Source organism: Bombus pascuorum, chromosome 12 (genome assembly GCF_905332965.1).
Source record: "Bombus pascuorum chromosome 12, iyBomPasc1.1, whole genome shotgun sequence".
Taxonomy (NCBI): Eukaryota; Metazoa; Arthropoda; class Insecta; order Hymenoptera; family Apidae; genus Bombus; species Bombus pascuorum.
The window spans coordinates 1,183,127-1,210,052 of NC_083499.1; the positions used below are offsets into that span (position 1 = coordinate 1,183,127).

General features: G+C 35.2%; 4 protein-coding genes across 7 annotated transcripts; 2 read left to right on the forward strand and 2 right to left on the reverse strand.

The window, feature by feature from the left end:
• The first annotated feature begins 2,174 nt into the window (after window positions 1-2,174).
• LOC132912406 (uncharacterized) lies at window positions 2,175-7,777 on the forward strand. Of its 3 annotated transcripts, none has more exons than XM_060969787.1 (11): window positions 2,175-2,405; window positions 3,797-4,053; window positions 4,598-4,870; window positions 5,207-5,470; window positions 5,614-5,783; window positions 5,894-5,965; window positions 6,384-6,670; window positions 6,792-6,953; window positions 7,024-7,134; window positions 7,292-7,476; window positions 7,574-7,777. In XM_060969787.1, the coding sequence occupies exons 3-10, from the start codon at window positions 4,610-4,612 to the stop codon at window positions 7,474-7,476; spliced, it is 1,512 nt and encodes a 503-aa protein (XP_060825770.1). In that variant the 5' UTR covers window positions 2,175-2,405; window positions 3,797-4,053; window positions 4,598-4,609; the 3' UTR covers window positions 7,574-7,777. The 3 variants fall into 3 exon arrangements, with proteins under 3 accessions (XP_060825770.1, XP_060825769.1, XP_060825771.1); XM_060969788.1 differs by lacking the exon at window positions 2,175-2,405 and adding an exon at window positions 3,337-3,566; XM_060969786.1 differs by lacking the exon at window positions 3,797-4,053 and having other exon boundaries at window positions 2,176-2,405.
• LOC132912742 (uncharacterized) lies at window positions 7,491-10,867 on the forward strand. The gene is made up of 5 exons (XM_060970435.1): window positions 7,491-7,499; window positions 7,574-8,085; window positions 8,482-8,783; window positions 9,190-9,440; window positions 9,511-10,867. The coding sequence occupies exons 1-5, from the start codon at window positions 7,491-7,493 to the stop codon at window positions 10,213-10,215; spliced, it is 1,779 nt and encodes a 592-aa protein (XP_060826418.1). The 3' UTR covers window positions 10,216-10,867.
• On the reverse strand, window positions 10,418-14,191 carry LOC132912412 (uncharacterized). Of its 2 annotated transcripts, XM_060969804.1 has the most exons (4): window positions 14,068-14,191; window positions 13,045-13,272; window positions 12,237-12,448; window positions 10,418-11,852 (listed from the first exon to the last, which is right to left on the reverse strand). In XM_060969804.1, the coding sequence occupies exons 1-4, from the start codon at window positions 14,068-14,070 to the stop codon at window positions 11,132-11,134; spliced, it is 1,164 nt and encodes a 387-aa protein (XP_060825787.1). In that variant the 5' UTR covers window positions 14,071-14,191; the 3' UTR covers window positions 10,418-11,131. The 2 variants fall into 2 exon arrangements, with proteins under 2 accessions (XP_060825787.1, XP_060825786.1); XM_060969803.1 differs by lacking the exon at window positions 14,068-14,191 and having other exon boundaries at window positions 13,045-13,514.
• Window positions 14,192-18,776: 4,585 nt separating this feature from the next.
• On the reverse strand, window positions 18,777-26,914 carry LOC132912404 (uncharacterized). The gene is made up of 7 exons (XM_060969785.1): window positions 26,772-26,914; window positions 24,188-24,405; window positions 23,895-24,076; window positions 23,655-23,802; window positions 22,801-23,580; window positions 21,386-21,615; window positions 18,777-20,405 (listed from the first exon to the last, which is right to left on the reverse strand). Exons 1-7 carry the CDS (start codon window positions 26,803-26,805, stop codon window positions 20,078-20,080), a joined length of 1,920 nt encoding a protein of 639 aa, XP_060825768.1. The 5' UTR covers window positions 26,806-26,914; the 3' UTR covers window positions 18,777-20,077.
• Window positions 26,915-26,926: the final 12 nt, after the last annotated feature.

Sequence of the window (26,926 nt, forward strand, 5' to 3'; positions counted from 1 at the left end):
GTTTGACGCTCGCTTACGCTTATACGTCCGTTGCATACCTTCCTACCATCCCTCACTCGATAACCGTGTCAACATCGAATTTCTGCCATACCATGCGAATTGACTGCAGCCGACCTCCTGCACAGGATTCGGAATATTCCTGAAAAATCGATTGCAAACAAATTTTCATTACGTTATAGTGGCATACATAAATCTATGATTTATTTAAAATCCACAACTTTTTTAAAAATTCTTTTTAACTCTTTCATTCCTAACGATCACTATAAATCCGCATCCATGTAATAATCTGCACATACTAGCGCCGTCTAAAGTTAACGCTCAGTAAACAGTACCGGTTGCGCGACGCCTGTAGCAACCTGTAGCACAGTCGGTGCCTTGTAGTAATCGTGCTAATATTGCGTTTAATTACGTATTAGTAAAATGGTGTTTACGTTTTTCCCACACTCTCAGTGTTTATGTAATATTAATACAACATATATTATACAATATATATATATTAATACAATAATACAGAAGAAGCATACTCCTGTAGAACTACATAAAAAAAGGTTAATGTAAAATATTTTTTAAAATAAGAGAATGACGGTATCAAAGGGACCAATTGTCTATGAACGTATCCTCAATGAGAGAACATACTTTGCTTTCGCCGATATACCAGAATGTAAATCGTAGAACCGGTTTTAAAGTCAAACGTGTCTCGAAAATTTTAGAGAAAGAGGGAGTGTTTAACGTCTTCGGTAGTGGACCAGATTCAGTGATGAGTTTCATTGCATAAGCACTTGTTAGAATTCTTAAACTATGTGACAATTAGTGAGAAATTATACCGAAAGAGCTGTCGGTATTATTGTAATTACAACGATAGTCGTTAGATGGAACTCGTGTATACCGCGCAAAACATGTTTAATTTAAATTGCCAGTTTATAATAAATAAAGTTTAAATTCTTTATTGTGCCATCTCTTTTACAAATATTATGTTATAAAGTATTTATAGTATGATATATTGTATATAATCAACAAGATAATATACATTTTCGTTACTTTTTTTAATTATACACAAATGCATTTTGAAAGTTAAATTAATAATTTAATTTATTATCATTTATTTTATATCTAATATTTGAAGAAATTTGTTATCTTTTATTTATATTACTGTTTTGCTTTTAATTGTACATTGTTAACTTTGATGCAATTTATTAATTTTTCCTTTACTACATTAATTCTATGAGAATATATATGGAACTACCAGTATTTATTAGCTTAAAAAAATTCGTTGTGGAGCAAAAGAGTTACGTTATAGATCTCCAACGTATAACCGTGTATTTTTTTGACATCCTTAGTAACATAAAAAGCTATCATAAAGCTATACTACAGCATATTTTTTTTATAAAAATATTGCCTAATAATTAATAATATTTTATAAAAATATTATTATTACATTTAATTTTTCCATATTTCATATTTTGTTTTACTAGATAAATTAATTTCATAACAAATATTTTTATGACAGATGGTTATATTATCATTAAAATATTTTGTATGAGATAATTTTTTTCATTGTAAACATTTAAACCTATCAATGTACTGAGCAGTATCGACTTATACTGCAACACGTCAGTGGCGGACCAGGAGCCTTTTCTGGTGAAAGGAGTCAAAATGCGTAGAAGTACATAAGTATTATTATTGAACCTTCTTCTACGAAATTTAAAATTTGCTTGTAATTTATGTTCTAGTATCTCTAAAATAAGGCGATTGTCCCTATAGCTGCCCTCTCGCTCCCTGAATCTGCCACTGGAACATGTTAGTTTAGAAATGATCTTCCTTAAAGTACAGGTTTTTCTCACGGAATGCTCGACCGATTGTACCTTCATTAACATCTTCCAACATAATGATCATTCAAATTCCATGCGTACTATTTAAATGCCATGGCAATAAGAACATGCTTATCCATTCTTCAGTATCAGTTTCCATCACGAACAATTTCGAAAACCAACTTTACCATTACAATATCTAGAAAGCATCCATTATACTATCGAATTTGATAAATCGATCAAACAATGAAAGATATGGTCTATAAATCAATTTACTTAAATTTCCCGGTAACCATACATAAGGTCTACCACGAGAAAATGTGCGCAAGTACGAGCTATCAGATACGCATGTGTACTTTGTTACTTTGTACCTCATGCACAAGTTTCGTTTTGCGTCTCGTCTCGTCCGGACGCATCACTCGATTGATCGCGAAACTCAGCCAACGGCATTCCGTCAATTTCGAGGGAAATTTCGTGAATGAAACAGCTGTATTGCGTTCTAAGCACATTGTTATTAGTAAACACCGTACACGTTTATCTTCTGAGAAACGCTTTAAAGCAAGCGGTATGTCACTGTTCGCCTGTTGCATACGTCAGGTGAGTTTTGTTATTCCCGCCCGTAAATTAACGCGATCGATTGAGTATACATAAGTATCCTATACAGGATAGTACATATGTATACAGTGAGTCACAGCCAAAATCGTACAACTTTTCCAATCGTACAACTGAATAACTTTTAAAGACTTGATTTTTCCTCCTTTCCTCTCTTTTTTTTTCTTTTTTTTATTTGAAAAGTTAAAAAGATCAGTTTGCTAGGTGACGTGTGAAAAGTTTGAAAATTTCATCAAAATCAGTTAACGTCGTTATGAGCTACAAACGATTAAAAATGACGAGAATTGCAATTTTTCATGATTTCCCGCCTATAGCTAACCGTAATAAATTTAAATATGCTTACACCTTTCGATGCCTGTTTCCCCATCAAGCGATTTCGATATTTTTAGCGTAGATATGTATAACTGATATAAACGTGTTCTTTAAATCTCCATTATAGGCCCCGATAGAAAAGTTGTAAAAGGTGACCTTTATTATTTCCTTCGCGATTTTAACCAATTGCAAGTTTTTCAACACTTTTCTGACACGTCATTTAGTAAACTAATTCTATTAACTTCTAAAAAAGTCAAGTCGTCTAATTCGATTTTAAAAACGTTATTCTTATATTTCTAAGGGTGCACGAGTTAGACCGTGACACGCTGTATACTTATCAGGAAATTCAAATAGCATCGAATAAACATATAGAAGAGAAACATGGTGTATTGTTATACATATTGAATCGTGTGCTCTATTTCGTTTATACGCGCTTCATTGTGCGCGCTTTATTCGTTTGAAGAAGTTATTATTGAAGTTATTAAGGAAATATTTTTCTTATGGAGATGATGAATTATTGTTAATAATAGATTTTTTCTTTTGTTTTAGAAGGAATTATAGTGATATATATAGTGATATATATTATATATAAGTGAAATATGGTATTAAAGAAGTATTACGTCTTATATTATCGTATCTTATCTTATCATCTTTTGTAATATCCTTTATTTTCAAAAATAATATTTTTTAAGCCATTGTGTTTAAGCATCAATAGGATAGCAAAATTAAAATAAACAATCATTGTAACCGAATCGTTAGAAGAGTGTATAACAGCGACAAGTGCGCAATTATAGCAAATCTACCAATATTACGTCTGATTCCAGCATTCATCACGTACGTGCGATTTGCTTGTTTGAATCCAATCTTCTGGTTTTATTTACATAGTGACGCGTAACGTGTACTATTGTATTTGCAAAGTTCGTTTCATTTCCAATTAACGAAAATCTTAATAAATCGCTCGTTCCTATTTTTAAACAAACTATTTTCTCGATTCTTGAAATTCTTCTAAATAATTGTTAAAAATATCTTTCCATTGACGGAAATACCTTTCTTATTCTCTCTAGATAATAAATACAAGGGGAAACGATGTATATTGGAAATTGATTGAATTCAGAGATAAAAAGAACAATGAGAACAACAGCGTTTCATTGGAATTCATCAAAGACAGGCCGCAACTGGCAGAAGTTCGAACGAGTAACAGAACAAGAAGAAATCGCTTGTTTACCAGAAAATAAAAAAAAATCGGTGCTGTGTCGATTTTTCCATGGCCGCGGGCTAGCCTTAATTCTTGCTCACCCCTGTCGCTCAGGTGGCAGAATCGGTAAACAGAAAAATGAAGTTTACTTCGCGTTGCGGGGCTGTCGGGGGCTCGGAGCTCGTTCAGCGTAACTCGCTAGGGTGAACGGTTACATTTTCCGCTACTTAACGGATTTCATGCTCAAGTATCAAAGAGATCGCGTCCTTGCTCTAATCAGCGCGCGTATTAATAGAACGCGACTTTGGTTTTGCAAATTTTCTTAGGAACCTTGCGTGTCTCTATTATTCCGCGCAACTTGTAACGCTCCAGAAGAAACTTATTTGAAATATAGTTAAAGAAAAAAAAAAGAAAAAAAATTACAAAAATGTCGTGTCTTCCCGATTGTAAGGGAAAAGTTAAGGACGACACGCTTCTGGTCAAGGGATTCGGTCGATCAACGTACAAAGGTTTAATTATACTCGAGCCGTTCTTTTTTTAAGTCGACCACGCTCGTCAGGTTTCAGAACCGTGATTTATCGATCCGAACGAGAATTTCACTCGGCATAAATCATCATCGCGTAAATATTTTCGAAGCCGTTTGATTTTTTGATTTTACATAATTTTACAGAATCAACGACAGATGGAAGATACTCGTCAACAGGTGTTGTTGAAGGAACCACCGGAAATATCGTGGGAGAACACGCTTGGCGCCCCGGATGGCGTTCCATTCGACGATGACACCAAGGAATTACTCAGAAGATGCATCGATGTATCGACATCCACACCCACCACTCTGCCGCAAATCATTGAGCGAAGCGAGGCGTTTCCTATAAACTTTCCTATTAACACCGTAAGATGTTCCACGCTGAGAGACAGGGGAATTAGCACAAGCACCCTTGAGGTGGGACCATTAAAATTTCTTACAAACTATCACTTATTTCATAACACTGTCGTAATATTATATTTGTTTCTTTTCAATTCTTATTACTAAACTACGGATGTTTATGCATTCATGGAAGATCAGAGATTTATGGAAAATGCAAAGAATGCACATAGTATGCAAAAATATATAAAGTATCCAAATTATAGTAATTTTAATAACGTTATAGTATTTAGTAGACGAAACAAATCTCTGCTTATGCTTGAGTTCATAAAAATTTGAATTTGCATAAACATCCGCGGTCTAAATTATTACTTCCATTATGTGTAAGATTTTACGACGCAGATTCAATTGCAGATGAACGCGAATTCGGTTTATCCTGTGATACACGAAGCAATGTTACCATTGTTAGCTCGATGGTTGAAGCATAAACGGCTGTATGGTAGTGCAATCGAGAGAGCCATGTACAAAGATATGGGCTTGGTACAATTCATTCACCGTTTGCTAGAAAAGCGAGCTGTGCACTTCTATGGATCTGATGACCGATGGAAATTAATCGACGGTAAAACAGGCGTGGACGGATGGGAAAATGTTGGCACAGATCACGAGAAAGAACCACTGGTTAGTTATCTATCTTACTTGAACATGGTAATTTTTTAGAAGATTACCTAAACATCTTTTAGTTTCATTGAATACAAGAATTTCATTAAAAATAGTTATTATTTTGGAAATAACCGTACCCATTGGAATTTTATTACTAATAGGTATTAACGAAATGTTTGTCATACGATGAGATCAAATTGTCTGCGATGATGGCGATGTCTTCCCACACAGAATTCATAAACGACGGCTCGCGCGAGAACAGAGGCGTCGTGAGTACCGATCCAGACTCTGTACAGCAGAGAGGAGTCATTATAGGTGTCGTGGGAACAAGGTTTTCTATGTTTATTTAACGCTCATCGTTAATAAAGCTAAATATGTAAAAATATACTTACATATTTGTACAAGCTCATATTATTTACGCTTTCTGCTGATTGTTTGCAGATTCGAACGCCCACGCTTTATGGAATACCAGGACATCCTTATTACTCCTCTGCAAAACACTGTCGAGAATGGGTGAGTTGTAAATTTTATCATGCAGAATGCACAAATAGTTAATCTGTCGTTCATCTTGATTTTAATGTGTTCGTTTTTAACGTTCCTTTTGTAAATAATTTCTTTCTCACGTTGATGTTTAACGAGTCTTGTCTATTTGAGTGTTACAGACATTTGATAAGAGTTATAGCATATCTTTAAATTGATCAAGTACTAATAGTTATTTGTTTTTCGTCGTGTGAAAAAGTTTTTCCAAAAGATTGTAAAAGATCATCTTGTGCGCGGCAACAGAATTCTGCAAAAATAACAAACAAAATTGTAGTTTAAAAAACGCTGTTCCATTACGTTATGGCAAATGCTTATTCTATATTTAAAATGAAAAATGTTTACATAGCATTTAATAAAGAATTGTGAATACTTGGTGATATCTGTATAACAGATACGGGCCGCAAACAGCTGGAAGCTCGGAAGAGATACGTGGGCTGCGAGTTTTGTGGGCCAAATTTTATGGCGAGGAATACCATCCGCTGTACGAGGAGACGCTGAAACGAATTAAATCAAAAGAAAACAGAAGATATCTCTCGTTGATAAGTCAAACAGTCTTCGACATCGAGAATTACATGAAAAGGACACTGCTCACCGTAGAAATCATACTTCTCGAGGCAAATACACGAGCGGAGAAACAAAACACGACTGCTTTCTTACACGTTGTCGGCTTTGGCCTCGGTTAGTAAGAAAAACTTCAAAATTCAAATTCAAAGTTATTTAACTTCGTGGAATATTTGTAATTCAACGTCATAACTTTATAAGCGTTATACATTTCCGTAATAAGGAAAAATATTTTCAGGGGTATGGAGACTTACTCAAGAGCAAGAAATATATTTTTTAAAGACGTTCGAGATCGCCCTTAGAAAAATGAACAAGAAACTGAGATACGTATCCGATATAATGTTCGCATATTTCCAACAGCGGAAGTGCGGCGACGCTGGAAACGGCGATTATCTCGGAGGTTTGCTACCAATCTCAATTCTCGACTATTTAGCAGAGACAAATAGTACAAAGGATATATCATTTTCCAGATATAAGAATTCACTTCGCTCTCAGAGAACCTCATAGCAAACTGTTCAGAGCCTCGGACGCGAATAAACTTCTCGTAGTGACGTACGCGTGGGATGGAAACGCGTTGCCAGGTTGTCGAAAAATTTCCATTAATTAAAATCATGTTTGTCATTAATAATAATAATAATAGTAATAACAGCTTCGTAATTTTAAGCGTGTTTTCCATTAAAATTATCGTTAAATCTAATTACGCAGAGTGGTTGCTAAAATCAATCGCTTAACTCGTAGGAAACGAATTCTGGAGCGGGCATTTGACATCGAGTGGAGATTCAGCGGCAGCGTGTAGTACTCAGATCGCAGAATTGCATACTTTCAGAATAAATCCTCGAGCATGTGGAGCCAGCTTGCACATTGCATCTGCACAGCATGGTATTTTGCACATATCGGATTACGCAAAGCTACACCTTGCTTAGGTGAATTATCTTTCATGTTAATCGTAATTGGTCGATAATCATCGATGATCGGTAAAGGAGTATAACAATAACGAGGATTTACAACTTCTAAATCCAGGAAAGGGCTGGCCCATTGGGCACCGGTCAGCGAAGACCATCACGATCTCCACGTAGTCAAAGAAGCCGTAGCGCAGATGTCGATTGCTTGAAGAAATATACAGAAAGACGAGTCGAGGAGAGAAGGCACACAGAGATACCAGACGCGAGCAAGCTCGATCCTTCCAAATGGGTGCCACTACCGAAAAATATCACGCGAATCCAACCAGCGTTGAAGAAAACGCAACAGTCGTCAAGAGACGAAGAGAAACGACGTTCGGTGTCGAGCGAAACCGAGGAATCCATAGCGGATAGCACAACGGACATGGGTACACCAAAGAAATTGTCTCCTACGAAAGAAGAAGAAACGACGAAGGAAGCCGAAGAAAAGAAAAACGATACGTCCTCGCCAGCTTCGTACAGACAGACGGCCGGCAGAAGTCATAGCGCGGACGTCAGCCACTTAAAGAAAGAGAAACTAGTCGAAGAACGAAGGCATACGGAATGCAGCGACCCCAGAACGATCGCGACGAGGTTGACAGAGCACATTTTCCTAGTCAAAAAGAAACCAATGCCGTGAACGAATCGATTAAAGCCGCGTACACTCGTGATAAATACCGAGGTGTTGCACTAATTGTATTAATCACTAGAGGTTAACTATATTGTCATGAAAATTATATGTACATAGAATAGTAATAATTTAATGTCGGTCGTTGTGTGGATAGAAATGTATATGGCACAACACCAAAAAGAACAAAAAATAATAATGATAATGCAGCTCTCGTTTATTCGGTAAATATAATGCATACGTATAATATGTAAGAGGAATAAGATAAAAAACAAAACGTTTGATTAACTGACCATTTCTGGCGCTTAAACAAAATGTATCGAGTCTCGACACACTGGATTTCTGATACCAAATACCTTTAGGTGGCTACCGCAAATTAACACCTCAAGGTTCCGCTACGATGCATCCCCGTTCGCAAGGATCAGCAACAGCTGCGAAATCACGAAAAACGCCGCGACCAGATGGATGACGTTCGTCAAGAACCCATCCCCTTGTCCAATACCGCGAATGAACACGGAAAGAAAGCCTTCCGCGACGGAAGCGTGTCATGCGACTGATGGATCACAACTTAAAAGCGTTAAAAGCGAATCGCCCAAGTGGGAGCCGCTGCGAAAATTCGCGCCAATGGCGTCGAAGACCAGTGCCGAGTCTAGTCCAAGACAAGGTAATCAATATAAGTACGATTCTTGCAAGAGGAACTTCAGACTCAAATTGTTCTGGAAAAGATGTTCTCTCAATTGGATACGACCCCAGGAAAATATTCAAAGTCTTATATATCTTATATCTAAGCATCGTCAAACTTTAGTCATCATTGAATAACTCGCTCCAATACTTACACATTTGGCAATGTGTGATTTTTGTAAACTCTAAATGTAGTTTACTCATAATCGATTAGCCACTTGCAGCTGAAATTACAGTTATGTTTAGTTTACGTATAGACCCACCATCGCACCAAATTTTATTGAAATGGGAGGGGGGGGAGAGACAAGTCTGAAACTCTTCTTGTTAGAAAAGATACGGAAAAATTTACATTTTTCCAAATATGGGGAAATTAACATAATTAATTGCAGATAAATCGGACTCGAGTCGAGATTCGCCAAAGCGTTCCCCTGACGCCAATGAACAATCGAAAAGACTTACCCAACGCATGCGAGATCTTTACGACTTCAAAACAGAAAACGAGTGGCCGAAAAGGGCGATAAATGCTCGACGTGGGAACACGTGGATAAGTAAAAGCAGCAGCGAAGAGGAAAGAACTAATCTATCGGCTCGTAGAAATAGCCAAGATTTGGAGTTCAATGACAGAATGAACGTGATGAAGGTAAGCATAAACTATAGAACACATTCCAGTTCTATACATTCTTATTGCATTCTTATTGAAAATGTCGCAGCTGAAGGATACGAAGGTACAGCCTGACCACCAAGAACCCAAACGACCAAGGACTCCAAAGAAAGATGGACCACATCCAAGTACTTCCTCCGACATTTACAACAGCGAGTACGAGGAACGTTTAAGAAAGTTCAACGAGAGACTCCGATACAGCGAAGATCTAGGTTTGGCGAAGCCAAAGATCAAGGAAAGGCGAACCTACTCCGATGACTACGACGAAAAAGCTCGTCGTGCATCCACCCGATCAAATACAGGAAGCTCGGTACGCTCGACGCGGACAGATTCGATTCGACTGACGCGTGCTGAAGGTTCGATTCGATCGGTGAGATCGACACGCTCGGAAGATTCACCAAGAAGTCGATTTCAAGCCGAAAAGAAGAGGCCTTCGGACGCTAGTACCAAATCCAGGGGAAGTTACGCTGAAGTATCTCCTATAACTCCTACAAAAAAAGAGTCCCGCCCAAGCGACGCGAGTTACGTTAGCGTAGGCAACTATTCGGCTAAAAGAGCAAGCGTGGATTGCAAGAGCAGCAGACAAATGGTGGAACTTCCGCCACGAAGAGCTTTCAGTCAAACGGAAGAGAGACCAGCGACGCCTGTTCCGCCGATAGAATGGAACGACGATCGTTACGCGGCTGCTCGTCTCAAACAGACCTCCGAACGCCAGAAGAGGGACAGTACGAGATATAAAGTGTACCTGACGTAAGATGGGTGGAAAAATGGTTATTTTTGATTAACACGATGAATAAGTAGAAACTTCGTCGATGTAAAACGAGGACGTTTTTGAAAAAATCGATTCCTCGGTGAATTCTCTTCGACAGAACTGATTATTTGTGGGAAGTTATAGATATAAAAAATGTTGTGAGAGAGTTGATCAAAGGTAGACGAGACATAAAAAGATACGTGAGTTTGATAAATTTACGTTCAATAATTTATTTCGTCAACCCGTGATCGTTAGTAAGACAGTTGTTCTAGTCAAATGTTACACACGTAGTCGTTGGAAGTTCACCAGCACCTGAAATTCTCCCTTTTGCCACAATTCGGTGTCAAATTTTGAATATGTGTGCCGTATGCCGGAAATGGTGTTTTATATATGGAGGATTCTTGTAAGAGTATAATTTATGACGATATCGTCGAACGGTATGCAGCTTTCAATCATGATTTTGAAAGGAGTCGATATGCTTTATGAAGTTTCAAATGAAACTGATTTTCAATAATTATTGTACGACGTTGAAAAACATTGCATTACTTCATGTACGATCGCGACAGAATGTAAAACGTAAAAGAAAAGTGTACCTAATGCCGTACAAGTAATATGTAATATGATTTAACTAATAAAATATTCTTTAAAAAAAAAAGATGACATCTCAATCATCTTGATTTTACACAAAGAAACATCACGATCATTTGTATCTTAAACTCACGGTACTATCAAAACTTATTCTAGACTAGATTGCACTTAAAAAACAAACTTACAATTTTGTATCTTACGATCCTATCCCGAATAACAAACCCGTAAATCAAACCATAAACGAACTAGTAAATTAGTTAGTAGTAAATTAATTAGTTAGTTTCAATTGATGAAAGAAAGTTATTTTCAAAATATCATATGCTCTTCCATCTTATTTACGCTCGATATTTCGAAAATCGCTACGAAATCCTGCACTAGAATCTTTAACGAACATCTTTACCCTCTTCCTTGTGGGTATCCCGTGTACAGAGGATGTCAGAGGTTTACAATCTCTGCTTTGTCCAGATAACTGTTCCTCTTCCTCTTTCTCGATTTTTGGCCTCTTCTGGCCGGAATTTACCGCACTTCCAGTAATAGTGGACGCGCTACTCGTTACAGAAACACTCGGCGAACAATTTGTTAGAATACTCGAGCTAGTTATGACCTGAGCGTTTATTTGAGGCGACTTTGGAAAGGTGGAAGATCGCGAACCAGACAAAGATCGCGTCAAACTTCCGTTGGTCAACGCATTTGGCGGAATAGAATTTTGTGCAACGACCGTTGACGGTGTCATGCTTCTTTTGCACGCAGCATTTGTTATACTGTGACCAGAAGGCGCGATCATTAACAAATTGTTTCCGTTCTTATCACACACTACGTGAGATATCGGATGCTGTAGTTGTTTTTGGCTACTGAAGCTCGTTCTGTACGCGTGGTTCTCGCTTGTATGCTTCTCCTGCTTCAAGTATGATGTCGAGGATTTTACGAGATAGCCCGTTGAATTGTGAGTGGCAAGATTAGGCTCGCATTTGATCCGGACCTCGTGTTGCGTCACTTCGTTTCGTTCTTGCGCCTTTTGCCATTCCAGAACGTTGCTTAGCAGTCGTATGTACCTAGAAAATATGGAGTTTTAGATCATGGAGTAAATATTATTGATATTATTGTAATAGTAAATATTGTTACTATTTATGGAAAATGTATGTTACTATTTATGTAGCACATAGGACGTAGAATATCAGATTGAAGCACATAGGTCTATAATAGTGAGCAATTTTCGAGATCTCTCACTTCGAACACAAAAAATAACACAATTTATGCTTGTGCATGCACTATCTTTGACAATTAATTTGTTAGACTGTTAAGTCGCTATAAACAAAGAATAAGTTTCATTGTACATATTTGATACTGTAAAATAGTATAAAAGGATATGTACATATATCATTGTGCACTCACAATCCAACAATCAACGATATAAGTTATTTATTGTTAAAATTTACCGAATCGCCATTCGCAAGATCTCATTCTTAGATAGTTTCTTATCCGGCGGATGAGTAGGCACCAATTTTCGAAGCTCGGCAAAGGCTCCACTAACATTCTGCTGTCTCCAACGTTCACGACTGTTCGTGAATAACTTTCGAACTCCCAAAGTCCCTACACGAGAAGTTGGTGAACCGAGGTGACCACTGCCTGAAGACGAAATGCCGTCTAGCTATGAAATTATTAGGAATTTTAAGGATCATCGGAACACAATTTTTCAATCGTATACATTTATAAATAGATTATGAGTATTTATATAAATTCATATTTTTTACTAGAATTTCAATAAATAAATAGAATCTACACAGAGATTTGTGTCACTCGTTAAATATAACAAGTATTATATTTTGAATATTTTATATGTCTTTGCATATTATATGTATCTGTCAATTTTTGTGTCTATAAATTTCCCATAAATGCATAAACAATCCGCAACCTATTTATAAGAATTCTACTGTCACGCGTTTATATCGGCGATTAACCTGTTAAAGACTAAACAGTATATAAATTACCATAATTTTATAAACACTCCAATTTCTTTAAATTTCATAAAGTTACGTAGAATCTCTGGGTAGAGAAGATAGCGAGGAAAAAAATATTAAATAAATCCTTGGAACGCCACAACGTTGAAAAGCAGTCATTGATACAGTAAACTGATTGAAAGAGAAACTACGTTATCACAACGTTGACCCATAGTTTAATGAGTTAAACTATCGAGCGATTTGTCAGCGTAATTTGCAATTAAGATCAATTAGAATTTCTGCTCACGGAATTGTTGCGATCTCGCCTTTTCTTGCCTTGGTCCTCTTCCTCATCGGTGTCATGGGAATAAAATTCATCCGAGAGCGTCGCTTCCTCCTCCGTGTCTCTCGACGTGCCAGAAGAATCGCCGACTTCCTCCGCGAGTTCTCCTTCGCCGGACAATATTGACTCCGCTGGAGAACCGTTCTCCGTGTCCACCGTTCCTCCAGCGCAGCCATTGTACGTCAGCATCGACTGCAATTTATTAATTAGACGTCTCGACTTCACTCGAATCATTCGTTGCAAGTTTTAACGCTACACCTTCCAACGATCATACGGTGGCTTCTATTAAACGTTCAGGTGGATTGCTTTGACCTTTTAATGTTTTTTCGAGGCTTTTCTAGACGCCTGACTAGAACAAACGATAGATGACAAAAGTCGCGGGAAATCTGGATGAATTATCGCGCACGAAATTAGACTACATAGGCGCCAACAGGATACTCCTATCGCGATCTCCCTCCGCGCTTTCGTCCCTGACATTCAATAGATCTACGTCCATGCATGGATGAGTTATTCTGTTGCATGAATCAAAGAGTTTATTTATTCCGTGAGGCTTCCATAGGTCTTCGAACACGAAGATACACTTATGTGCAAAAGTATCGGAAAATATCCATAGAATTTAGAAACTTTCGAGTACACAGAACTTTGTTTATGTTAACTCATCGAGGACAGATAGTTTGTATAACCGATAGGAGCCCAGTAAATAGAAGTTCACGTTCAACCGACAGGTGTTCGTTTGATCAGACACTAACTAAAATTTTGTTACAATAAATGGAGCTCGTGTAAGCAAAGATCTACTAGATCAATGTTAAATCACAATCGAAAAAGAATATATATATATGTTGACTATTAAATAGTTTGTACGATGTCCTGCGTGATTGTAACACTTACACGTGAACTTTTTAACTCGATAACACTACACTTTCTTGATAAAAGTTGAAAATTATTAGCACGAGATATTAATAATTTTTACACCACAGTAAACCTTACCATGTCTAAAGTTTAAAATCTAACTTCATTTATTTTCATGTAGACACGGCTAGTTTTGTAAAATGTTGATAGAACTTTCTCTTTATAAAACGGATTATGACACTTTGTCGGCAAATTTTGCGAGGTTACTGTCGTAGCTGATGCTAAACCGACTGACGAGTCCAGACGGGCAGAATTAACTAATAGAAAGTGCAGTACAACCCCCGAGAAAATGAATTTTAGGAAGGCGGAGCGCAGGCTTCATGGGTGGAGCTCCTCTCTGGACCGTCCCATACTGTTCCATGCGTATCCCTCCAAACACCCTTAGGTCGTTGTTAGATCCCTAGGTATCAGACGAATACGATGAAAATAAAAAATATCGATTACTCCTGGTCCAGTGTGAAAAACATTACAGTAACAAGTATTCTCAATATTTCTCTAAATATTTCTCTAAATACAATCATGATAATATAAATACGATTCAACGCGATAAAGGATTTATAACTTAATTTTAAATAGCGCAAGATATAATCATTTCTTTGTTTATGTATTATTATAAGTATTACTTATTATATCTCTTATTTTACCTATATAAAATTGTGTAGTCGTATACAATTTTTGAAATTATATAAATTATGGGTTACGAGTATTTAAATATTTTATGCGTAATATTTAAGAGCCTTCTATATTCTCGCACATATTATCCAATTATTTTGATATTCGAATAGTCTGTTACCCGAACCGTTACTAGCAATTCTCTATTATTTTAAATATGTAATGTTTTCGTACAAAGTGTGTATGTTTTCCTCTGTACGAGCAGATGAATCCTGATAATAACAATTTAGTATGAAACCAACAGCACACAGTTAAACAATAGTGAGTGAGTAAAAAATATATTGATATTTAATTCTTGATATCAAAACCAAATATTACATAAAACAATTAGAAGCTGGAAAACATAGCAAAATTAGTTAAAACGCATGTGAGTGAGCTACAATTTTTAACTTACTTACATTGAAAATTTTGTATAATTTAATAGCCAAAAACATAAAATCCTTAAATATTCTAAAAAAATTTGTTTTTACTTCTACTTGAATAAATGAAGTTTACTATCGGAAAATTTCATTTTTCAGACACTTATACCTTCCTTCCTAACAATATCTTTACTTTGGAAAGTTTCTACCTCCCAAGTTCCCAAACAATTAGATTCTTATTAGCCGAGCCCCACAAAATCAACGGGAGACAGGGAGGTGTAAAAAAAAGGGAGCGTTGTTTAATACACATTAGGGGTTGAGAAGCCCTAGCCGTTGTCAAGTGGCCACCAGTCACGAACTGTTTTATTGTGACACCTCCGGAGGGTGCTACAGATTTTCCAGCAGGACGAATCCGGAGGGTGTCATCGTGCGATCCCGATTAAATGATTAAATCTGCAATCGTGATCATTCGAGCGCTATTACCGTCCTATCTGCGTGGGAGCTAACTGTAATTTCGCTTAGACTTATTGTCAATATGATTATGGAAAACAGTTGTTTGCAACGAAACAACTATATAATAAATTATTGAATAAAGATAGTCATTGTTAGATGGTGGATGAACATGCGGATTCTGAAGCATTTAAAGGAAATTTAAAGATGCAAAAATGCATAGTACGCATATAAAAAGTACAATATTCGTTATAATAAAGTAAATATACTAAGTACATGAATATCTGCAATCCAGCCATTACGTTATTGTATCAAGAATGTCAGATAATTGTATAATTATTATAATAGACGAATGTTTATTAAATGAACTGAAACACGAAGTGACGAAAGAATAATATATTATTATTTTAGGTATCTTAACGCTATTGGAAAAGAATGATACTATTTTTAAACTTTACAGCGTGTTTGAGTGATTCGAGGAAAAAATGAAGTTCAGTATGCGTTTGATAATGTTGGCGATTAGATAAGGCACGAGTCGATGTTATTTATCGTTTAAGTGTATGAGAAGCATGAGACATCTTCGAAACAGATGTTAATGGGATGAAACAGGAAGAAGGTGGAGACAGATTTAGTCACAAGTCTCTATGCACATGACGCACCGATAACGAAAGAACGATTTCATACAAAACTCTTCTTTCTTCATTGTTGTTGAATTAAACGACAGAACAAAGAACTCATTGCAACTTGCTTTTGCAATTTCTGAACTTTCATATACGCAAAATGTAAAAATAATAGGAAATGAAATGTTAATCGTGATTTAAACATATCTGAACATTGCTAAATACAGAAACAATGTTATAAGAATGATTTAAAAGCGTATATCTTTTAACGCCACTATTAGGATCCCGCTTTTTAACTGTATCGGCACCTTAATCTGAAAATAAAAGGCGTATAAGCGACACGTGCGTCACCCTTGAATGCAGTCGCGTGCCTTATTCGTAAAGTTTGAGGGGTAATTTTTTTTTCATTCTTCGTTAATCCATTATTGCGGCCGCGTATGGTCTATGATACTGGTCCAATAAAGAAGTGTGGCAAAATATGAATAAATAACGTCGATACGTATCTTTACACACGATGAATTCGTTTCTAGGAAAGTTTATTGCACGTAACATTTTATATAGGTACCCGCATACAACGAAGATGAAAAATGAGAAAATATAAATTATATTCGAGTTTCGCGTAATTTATGGCTATTGAAGGTTCATACGTCTATCGATAAATTCCCATCAAACTTATAAAAGCACCCTAAAAAAAAACAGCAACTATGGTACAGTTAGAAAAAGTCGTATGGGGTGAGTTTTGTAGCGGTTTCCCACAAGTTTAGCGACAATACAGCTCAATTTGTGCGTGCCAACGAATACGAAGTAGGTATTAGAATTATTTCCCGTGAAATATACTCTCTGTGGCCATCGATAAAACATCGATAAAATCGCAACCACGTATGCATGCATCAAAAAATTACTGAAAGAAAATCATAAGCTAATATTTTCTACTTGGACCTATGAACCTTTTTGATGTTACGAAATGTGTTCTTAAAAATTATTATGCAACGTATTAGTTTGGTAAAGATTATTAATCCCTTAAAAATGATTAACAAATTAATGTCACCGTGCAACTGTCTTTTTTTCCATTATAGAGGGATGCAAAATGTAAGAATACACAGATTTATACAGCAGATGAAAATGCTATTGACGATCATGTTGCGAATTAGATACGAATTATTAACAGAGACCGATATCTGAAATCGGTGAACTAGCATGGAAAAACTACCCAGGAATGGTATATGGTCGAATACATAGAAGAATTATCATTGGCAGGCTGTGCCAATAGAAAAGAGGCGTGTCGCCGGGTTTGCGCAGTGTCCCATGAAACGTCAACGCGTTCAAATAGGATACCCATACCAGACTGAGCCGCAGGAGCACAACGACAAGAGTGGAAGGAGGACATGAAGGGCACGGGGATGAAATCAATTTTCGTTATCGCCGTCAACCAGTCGCCCCATATTAATTCCATTATTAGTGTTTGTTTTCCACGTGTGTATCCTACCAGACGATAATTGTAGATTCGTTCTGAAATTATCCAAATTCTTGTATACAATACAAGAACGCGAAAAATTAGTCATTCATCGCACTTTCCTACTAAAACAGGAATACGAAGTAAATAAGTTTTCAATTTAACTAACTACACATTTATATATAGCGCTTTCTACGCATAGCAATTTATAGCATAGAGATATTACTACATTTTGAAAAAGTGATTTGCTTTTGATTGTAATTTTGAGGTAGTTTTTATTGACTTATTCGAGTTATTGGAGGTGCATTCCTATTGAAGCAGCTCTTTTATTTCACGTTATAAGACGCGCATGATCCGAATGAATCAACAGATTTATAGTAAAATAATTAGAATATAAAAGCAATGGAAAGCGTTCAAGTTATACTTGATATCAGGAAATGTCCGAATATGTACTTATAGTCGGTAATATACACAACACTTAACACATCATAATTAATACATGTCGTATACCGTAACTCCTTTTAATCCATTAAACAGACAACGTAAATTTATTGAAGTATACTACAAACAGTAGCAAAGTGTCATCAAATGCGATTTAGATAATTCTATCGTCCAGTCGATTTTTCATTATAACATACGAATATATAACAAAAAACTACTTATATAGCTTTTCATAATTTGCTTGAACTTTTTGTAATTATATCTTATAAAAACACGAAAACCTGTTTTTTCGTTGAAGTCTCGAATCTCTGTTGTTACAAGAAAAGACAGATAAGATATCCTTTGGTAATATTCCAAGATGAGTATCGAGCAAGGACGTCCGCAATACAAGAACGACGTGTGGTGGGTGAATTCTCTTCAAAAAGTCATTGAAGCCACGGAGGCTGCGCGAAGCACGAGTGTTCGGTGCTGATAAGGGATGCTCCGCCCTCGAAACCCCTAGAATCGTCCTCTCGCTACCCTTCGGCCATGAAATGGCAGGGTCAAGTTGTCGGGAGTCTCTTGCATCGACATGAAGTATTAATCTGACGGATTAGGAGGAGAGATAGGACGGAGATTAATTTTTAAGATGTTGAAAGACGTAAAGGATTACCCTGGGACGTTTAATTAGGACTGATTCGGTCACGCTACCGTCTTTTATACGAAGAAAGCAAGTTTGTTACAAAGTTTTTTACTACTTTTAATTGAGCGTGTTTTTTAAGCGAAAGTGAATGAAAGAGTTATAGCGATCGATACAATTACTTGGATTTTTTTATTGAAAATATAAATAATCTGTATAATCTAGTCGAAATTAATATCATTGAAAGTAGGAATCATAATAAGTAGGAAAGTGGTAATAACGTTGGTCGATAAACGGATATTCGCGCGATGCAATGGAATAACGGTAATAAGTTAAAACGTATTACATTATAATAAATAAAGTCAGTGAATCAGTGACAAACAATTTAAGATGATTTATCAACGGTAATACCCAATTTGTATGATTAACTTTACTCGACGCTCGAAGCTTGTGTATCATGATAACGTAGTATATAATGATAATTATTCAGAAAAAAGTTCCAATACTTAAGAAAACAAGTTAATTGAAAATGAACGATATCGATCGGAATCACGTTACCAATTGAAGATAAAATATAATACAACAAAATGGTTTTGTCGATTGATAAAGGAAAAGAAAAGTAGAATATCTCACTATTCGTTGACGTAATAAATATACGATTCTAATCTATACGTACATCACATAATATATATAATCTATACTATACAAAATACAGTCTGCATTAGAAATATATACATAAATTAAAGATTTTACATTTAAACTTTTAGCAGGAGTGTAAACTTACTTCCCGGAGCGACTGTATATGTGTGTATGTGTATGTGTGTGTAGAATTATAACGATCTAAAAACGTGAAAGGATGTTAAAAAGCGTCTATGTTAATTGCAATTAATAATTCGTTAACCACCTTCGTATCATCATCATTCGTATCACATGTATCTTTAACGTAAACGCATAGCCTTGATACATTAAATTATAATTAGGCTGCAGATATTTATACAGATTCATATTTTTACGAATATGAATGAAAAAATTAAATCTACGTAAACAATTTCACTTGGTATATATTAAAATACTATATTTTGAGTATTCTATATATCTGTGCATAGTATGCGTACATTCTATGCATTTTTACACCTCCGAATTTCCTATAAATACATAAAAATCTCCAGTCTAATTATGATGATTCTGAATTTTAGATTATTTATATCACGATTTAAAAAATGTTCCATTTAGAGTTACTAACGTATAAATACATTGATTATCACAAACGTAACGTCACATTCATAACCACCAGTTAAATAGTACGGTGAAAAGAGAAGAATACTGTCGCATTATTGCCATTGTAACAAGGGTCTGTCCTCATACTACGGTTCGCTTTTAAACTTAAAGCATATTTACAAGCGAGCATTTTCAGCGGCTGTTCTCGTCGCGAGATCACAATACTGTCTTTCCCTCATATCGATTCATCGTGCTGTCAGTGAAAAGCAAATATAAGGATGAGCAAAGGCACCGCTATGATGCATAACAAATAAATAGACGTTCTAGGTTCGCACGTGGAGACAACCACGTATTCTTCGTTCCATTGTGAGTCATTGCCACTCAATGGCAACTCTAAGACCGTCCTCTCGTTGCTAAAGATTTTGAAAGGCAACGAACACTCCGTCGTGCTATTCTTACAGGCGTGTACTGGATTCGAGATATTGTAGAAGGTCTTCAGCAGGTCGAAATGTACTCGCAAATAATTCGGCTGAATCTCGTTTTCAGAATTGAAGACAAAGAAATAATATCCGTTCGTAGGTACTCTGAAAAGTAGATTAAACGTTTGAACAATTTATTCTTATAGAGCTTACTCTTGATATGTGTTGATTAAACGTCAATAACGATAAAATTCTAACAGACAAGTAAAGATAGAATCATCCGAAATATCCGATTAGTTCCACAAAGACTTGATAATTTCATACACATTTAACAATAGCAATCGCATTCACGCGATAAAATAATCCAGACATTGTAATCCATTTGAGTCAAATAATTCCTCAGCAACGAATGTAAATTTGTCGTTACGTATGTTCATAAACATTTCTTATTGAAAATACAGTTAAAGTATAATACTGAAACGAAAAAAATCCCCTCAAGATTGTTAAATAATTTATCAATATACCATTCCTTTAAGGTTTTCAAATTACTTAAACTTAGAATTTTTGCATTTCCTCAAATCTTTAAGTTTCCTAGTTTCATTTAATCACCTAATAATATCTTTATATCCTTCTTCAACGTTCCATCTACGTACTTAAAGCTCTTTTTTCTTAGGTCTTAAATCATTAAACGGAATCTAAAATCTTGGAATCTGGATTCTTAGAACTCTTTAAACAGTTTTACTATTTATTATCAAAGAGCTTCTATGCTATCTAACGTCTGTAGAGTTATGGAATATGAAATGAATATAAAATGATCTTTCTCTTTTCTATCTTCCCACTCGTGTGTTACTCATTATCGAAACGTAAAAGACTTGATAGAAATTATACTTCTATCGATATTTCTGAATTATCGATAACACGGGACGTAAACTGGTAAAAATGGTCGGAATTCGTAATTTTTATATAAAGATAACCATTATTAACATAAATGATATATTTTTACAATTGTTTTATTCTTCAAGGAGGCCTCTCTGTGGCTAAAAGAAATCGTCACGTTATCTAAATGTCTGTTTACCTCTGAAATCTTATTTCTGCTATCATTTTAAGTATTCATAAATATTTATAATGGTTTATACGCAATATACCTGTATGTAACCGTGTTAGCGAACGAGGCGGTCAAATGTTCGCTTTCGTGTTTCGGCATACAATATCGATGTGGTGTTAAAGGTAAGTTCAGAATCAGTCCTTTGCAATCCAAAAGCCGTTCCTCGGAGCTACTAAACGAACTCCAAAATTCGGAATTACTTCTGTCATTCAACGTCGTCTCGTTCACGGTACCCCTGTCTTCGGCTATGCCATCTGGATGCAACATATCCTGATGTATAAACAGAAATTATACAATAAAGCAGCTTTTAAAAGAAATACTTAATCGTAACAATATTTTATCCATTGTACCTCCTATATTAATTCTATATGAAACGACTTTCATTAATTCATACTTTGTTTATAAGCAGACACCTTTTCTCTAATGCTTCCATAATCTTTAATCGTTTCTTTCTATTTGACGTAACGCGATTGAACGATACTTATCAAACAAAGATTCATCTCTCTTATCGTTCCCGAGTTGAATCCGCGATAAATATTAACATTACCTCGAAAATACCCTGATAAGAAAATTCTCGTACATTCTGTTAAATCTACGTGAATAAATTGCAAACACCGCGAATAATTATGTTGGCCTACTAAGTTTTAATGAGGACAATACGAGCATCTGACCGTGTCTATCTCTGCACGATAAAATGTCGATTACGATCTATTAGATTGGACCGTTATCGCCGACGTATTTAACGTCGAGTTATTTACCGAATGAAATTGACACCATGTGATAATCATCCGATCGAATTAAATTTAATCTGAACATAAGTCAACGATTAAACATCTCGTGGTAGCAGCATCCTCCTCCACCTTAAATCTCATTTCAAAACCTTATCGCGCATAATATTGCATGCAATTGTTTTTATCGCTAGCTCGATGAAAATTTGCCGCTGTTAATTTATGTCCACGGAAAATTTTCTACAATCTTCCATCCTTCTACTTCAAGTTCTTTGAAGTTACATTTATCCCTTTAGTGATAATATCTTAAATACACACTGTTTTGGATATAAGTATTTGGATACTAATTCGTTACAAGACTGTGGGGCTTTATGAAAATCCATATCTTTATGAACATGACTAAAGAAATAGAACTTTGAAATTTTGTATCACCTTCTAAGTATTAAAAAGAGTACTCCACTTTGAATATTTGATATATTTTTGCACATTGTATCCATTTCTGTACTTTTTAATTTCATATAAATGCATAAATATTCGCAATCAACTTATATTTAGTAGAAACTTCAAGAAATTTTACTGTACTTATTCTTTTACATTATGAGGGATACGTGACGTGAATAAAATAATAAATTTATAATAAAAGTAAAAGGTATTCAGTTTGTACTAAATATCAGTAGATATACAAATACTTATAGTCAACAAGGTACATAGAAAAAAGTCACTTTACCTCCTCGATAGCAGCATCGTCATCTTCATCTTCCTCCGTTAATTCCGTATGAAGAGGCGAAGACAGAATCAAGTCTCTTCGTCTTCTACGTTTCTCAGCATCCGAAAGTGTCTGATCGTTCATCGTCTTGTTCACTGCCTGCCATAGAGCTTCTCCCTCAGTACCCTTCTTCTCAATTTCAACCATCAGTTTTTTCAGTATCTTTTTACCCCGATAACCTAAAGAATTGATTTTGTCCAACACATCTCGAAGCACTTCTGCGGATGAAGCTTCCGCTTTTTCGATCTTCTCTTCAGGATTTACTGTCGTCTTCTCTTTGCTCGTCTGACTTTGCAGAACATTTCCACGTTGGAGTTTTTGGTGTTTTTCCATCAATCTTCCTGTATCGTTCATAACACTCACTACATTTTTCTTCTTCAAGACTTCTTCGAAAGTTTTCATTAACATATTTTCCATCTGTTTGTTTTTAGTTTTCTGCGAATCGTCATGGGGATATTGAGTAGGCGGCTTCTCGATGTTATCAGTTTCCACGAAGGTTCCTTCGTAATGATGATGAGGATTCTCCTTCTGCTTCTTTTTCGTGTCGAGCGTTTTTGCGAACAGTTCCGTGAGTATCACTTTCATAGCCTTGGCATCCAACTCGTGACTGTTGTAATGGTGTGTCATGGTGTTCATCGTGTGCTTGGAGCTGTTCAAAGCGTTAGCATGGTCCTTGTGATGAAACTGTATACCCTGCTGCACTCTCTTCATTTTCTCTGGCTCATTGCTAGGACTTTCACTCTATGAAACGTACATGAAATTTCTTTTTCGTTTTACACCCTGATAACATCGTGCTAATACAATACGAAAATTACCTCAAGCGAACCATTCACTGTAAGGAAACCGGTCTCTTTAGCAACTTCCAGCAGTTCCTCCAATTCTTCGCTGCTATCGTCACCAATAAAGGCACATTCATGAAGATGTTTGTGACCGCGAATCATGGTTAAAGAAGCACCAGGCCATCTACCATAAAACCCATAAATTTTTACATTTTATCGATACTTCCTCAATTCTATGCTTACTTCAACTTCTTTTCACTTTTACATCAATACTACCTCACACAAGTGGATACGGTAACGCTACTACCACGAAGAAGATAGAAGCCCCAATATTCTTTCATGTCGTCTTCTAAAATCAAATGTCTCGTCATAGAAACGGGTAGAAACTCGTTTTCCACTTTTGGTTCGTCGTTCATCAGATAGGCGTTAAACGTGGTATTAACTTTAATGACTTGACTCTGCGAAGAATTTTTTCTCGATAATCGTATTATATTTAACAATGTCGCGATGAGCCGTAGGATTAGAACATAATAAAAATATGCCTTGAGATAAAATGAGAATGTACTTACTTGACACCACGTAGTAGATACTTTCGCGTCGATAAGCCTTTGATCGGAAACGGTTAATGGATACAGTTGCTCGCAATAAACACGATATCGCAAGTATATCGGCCCAGCCACCAATACCGCAGGAAGAAACATTCCCAGTAAGCATAATCGAAATAATCTCAGAGGCACCTTGTACTGAGACCTACGAGGCTGCCAGTCTCTTGGACGAACACCGTCCTCTACGAATTGTATAACTTTCATGAGAATCTTTCGGTTCAATGATTACTCAAAATTAATTATAGAAATGAACGATAATGAGTAAAATGATTAGTTACAAGAATAATTGAAAGTTTAAATTTTATTATATCAGGCATACTTTATTTTCATTTTGCTAAAAATATTTAAGAATATATTCGATGTAAATGTAATATATTTTGACTGTGAAGGATAAACATAATTAATTCGCAGAAGATGTTCGTTTATTTATTTATTGCTTTACATAAATATTCACGCTAAATTACGCAACAGAATTATTTGTCGATCTTCTTTGTTGTAGATAAAATTATGCGAGTCAGCCATGTTATTTTTTGAAACTCTATACTCAAAATAAGCTACATAAATTTCATTTATGTCTGTTCGTTATTTAGAAATTTAAAATGGTGTAATCGCTTCTAGTTTTAGCAGCTTGTGATTGTGAAGATCGTAACGTAATTACGCGAAGACACGCGGAACATTAATTAATAAAATTTTTTCTTTGTCGATCTTATGTTTCTCATTTGGGAAAGATTAGTTAAGTTTATTTTCTGAGACTTTATTCAAACAACTATAAAATATTTTATAGACTTGTCTTAACAATCATACAATTGATAATCGTAGGAATAAGTGGAAAATTTTCCTTAGAAACGAAAGTTTTTATTTTGATACGGAGTCACGAGTAACATCAATCCAGAATATTTTGAATCGCTATCTTGTTGACGCAGTCTGTAGCAACAAAGTACGTATATTTTGTATGATAAGTAATAATCAATAATGACGACATACATTCGTATCGTACAAAGCTTGTAACATCTATGGTTGATTTTTATCGTAGAAATTATGCTTTTGATTGGTATTATTCCTTTTGAGGAGGATTTTTAAACTATTCTATTAATATTTTTTAATTAATGCTTATGAATTACGAATGAAAAATATCAAATCAATTGGAACTTATAAAACTAAAATCAAGTAAAAGTTATAACAACTTAGTAATTGTGATTAAATAGGTTAGGGGTTAGGGCTTATGCCTGCGATTGAATGCGCAAGGTTATCGAACTAGCAGTCTTCCGCGAACGTCAAACGTATGTACATATACACGTGTGTATATATATATATGTATATATATATATATATGTATTTGTTAAATTCGATAAGTGCAAGAGCAATAACTTTATCGATTTGCTTTGAACCTAGCAAAAGTAATAACTCAAACCTATAATATTACCATGATTATTATTTTCTGAACATATGCGCTATTGATTTCTGCAATCTTATACATCTACAAATATGCATGTTTTAAACAAATATATGTAAGTATAAAAACTCCAAAAATATAGCTGCCGGTAATGCATTTTATCTCAAAATCCATTTTCTTTCATAAAATATTTTTTATAACAAAAACTATATTAACTTTATTGAGCAAAAATAACGACAATGTTTTTATCTATTCTAGAAATAGATAAATATGGAATTAAGTGTTCAAGTATTTTATTATAGCTCCTACAATATATAACGCTATTTATTTAATCACTATCAATGACATACGAATGTTGTATATTTGAGTTATCTATTGAAACTTTGAAAACAAAAAAAGACACGGAATTCGATAAAATCATTATCATTTCGGTACACTGAACGATAAAAGATATCGGTGCTCTTATTTAACAACATTTAAATCAGTTTAATCACTTCAATTGTTTCCAATTTACCATGATGCATGTAAATACATAAAATATATACGTATAAAAACCTTTATATATATAGGTATGCTAAAATAAAAATTTAAAAATAAGATACTTATATCTTGCGCGAGAAGAAAGATTATTTACGGTGCTATTATGATCACTATTATGAGCTACATTAAAGAAGAATATGCACGATTAAAGAATGAATGTGTTACATTTCGTTTCAAAGGGCAATACATTTCTTGACTACTTACAGTGGCTTAAGTAAATACTATCATTACATAATTAGTTAATTCATCTATCAATGCTAATATGATTTTGGTCGTGTTTAAAGCTCTGCAGTCGATTATTATATACATATATGATACATGTATGCTCTGCAATGCACACATTTCTTAATACCACGTGGTAAATGGAAAGAATGAAAAAACAGAATATCATTGCAAAAAGATTAGTAGCTAAAACGCGCGCTTCACTTTGGCATGAATATTTTGCTCAAAAATAGTTAAGATGTATACATATGCGTGATGAATTATTTATTTTAAAACAACTCAATTTATGGAATCAAAACGAGTTATGAAGAAGAAGAACGTGAATAGCGATTATCGCTTTACTATTACATCTTCGAAATGATTGATGAAATATACGAACAAAATGAAGCATACCAAGTATATCTATTTTTAATGGCGTCGTTGGCATTCTCCTAGTAGAAACGCGACATAGACACTCAGGATTTTTTTAGACACACTATATTCACACGTGGATAGTATTAAAAGCAATAACAGAAACAAACACACATTATATACGTTGATGATTCATT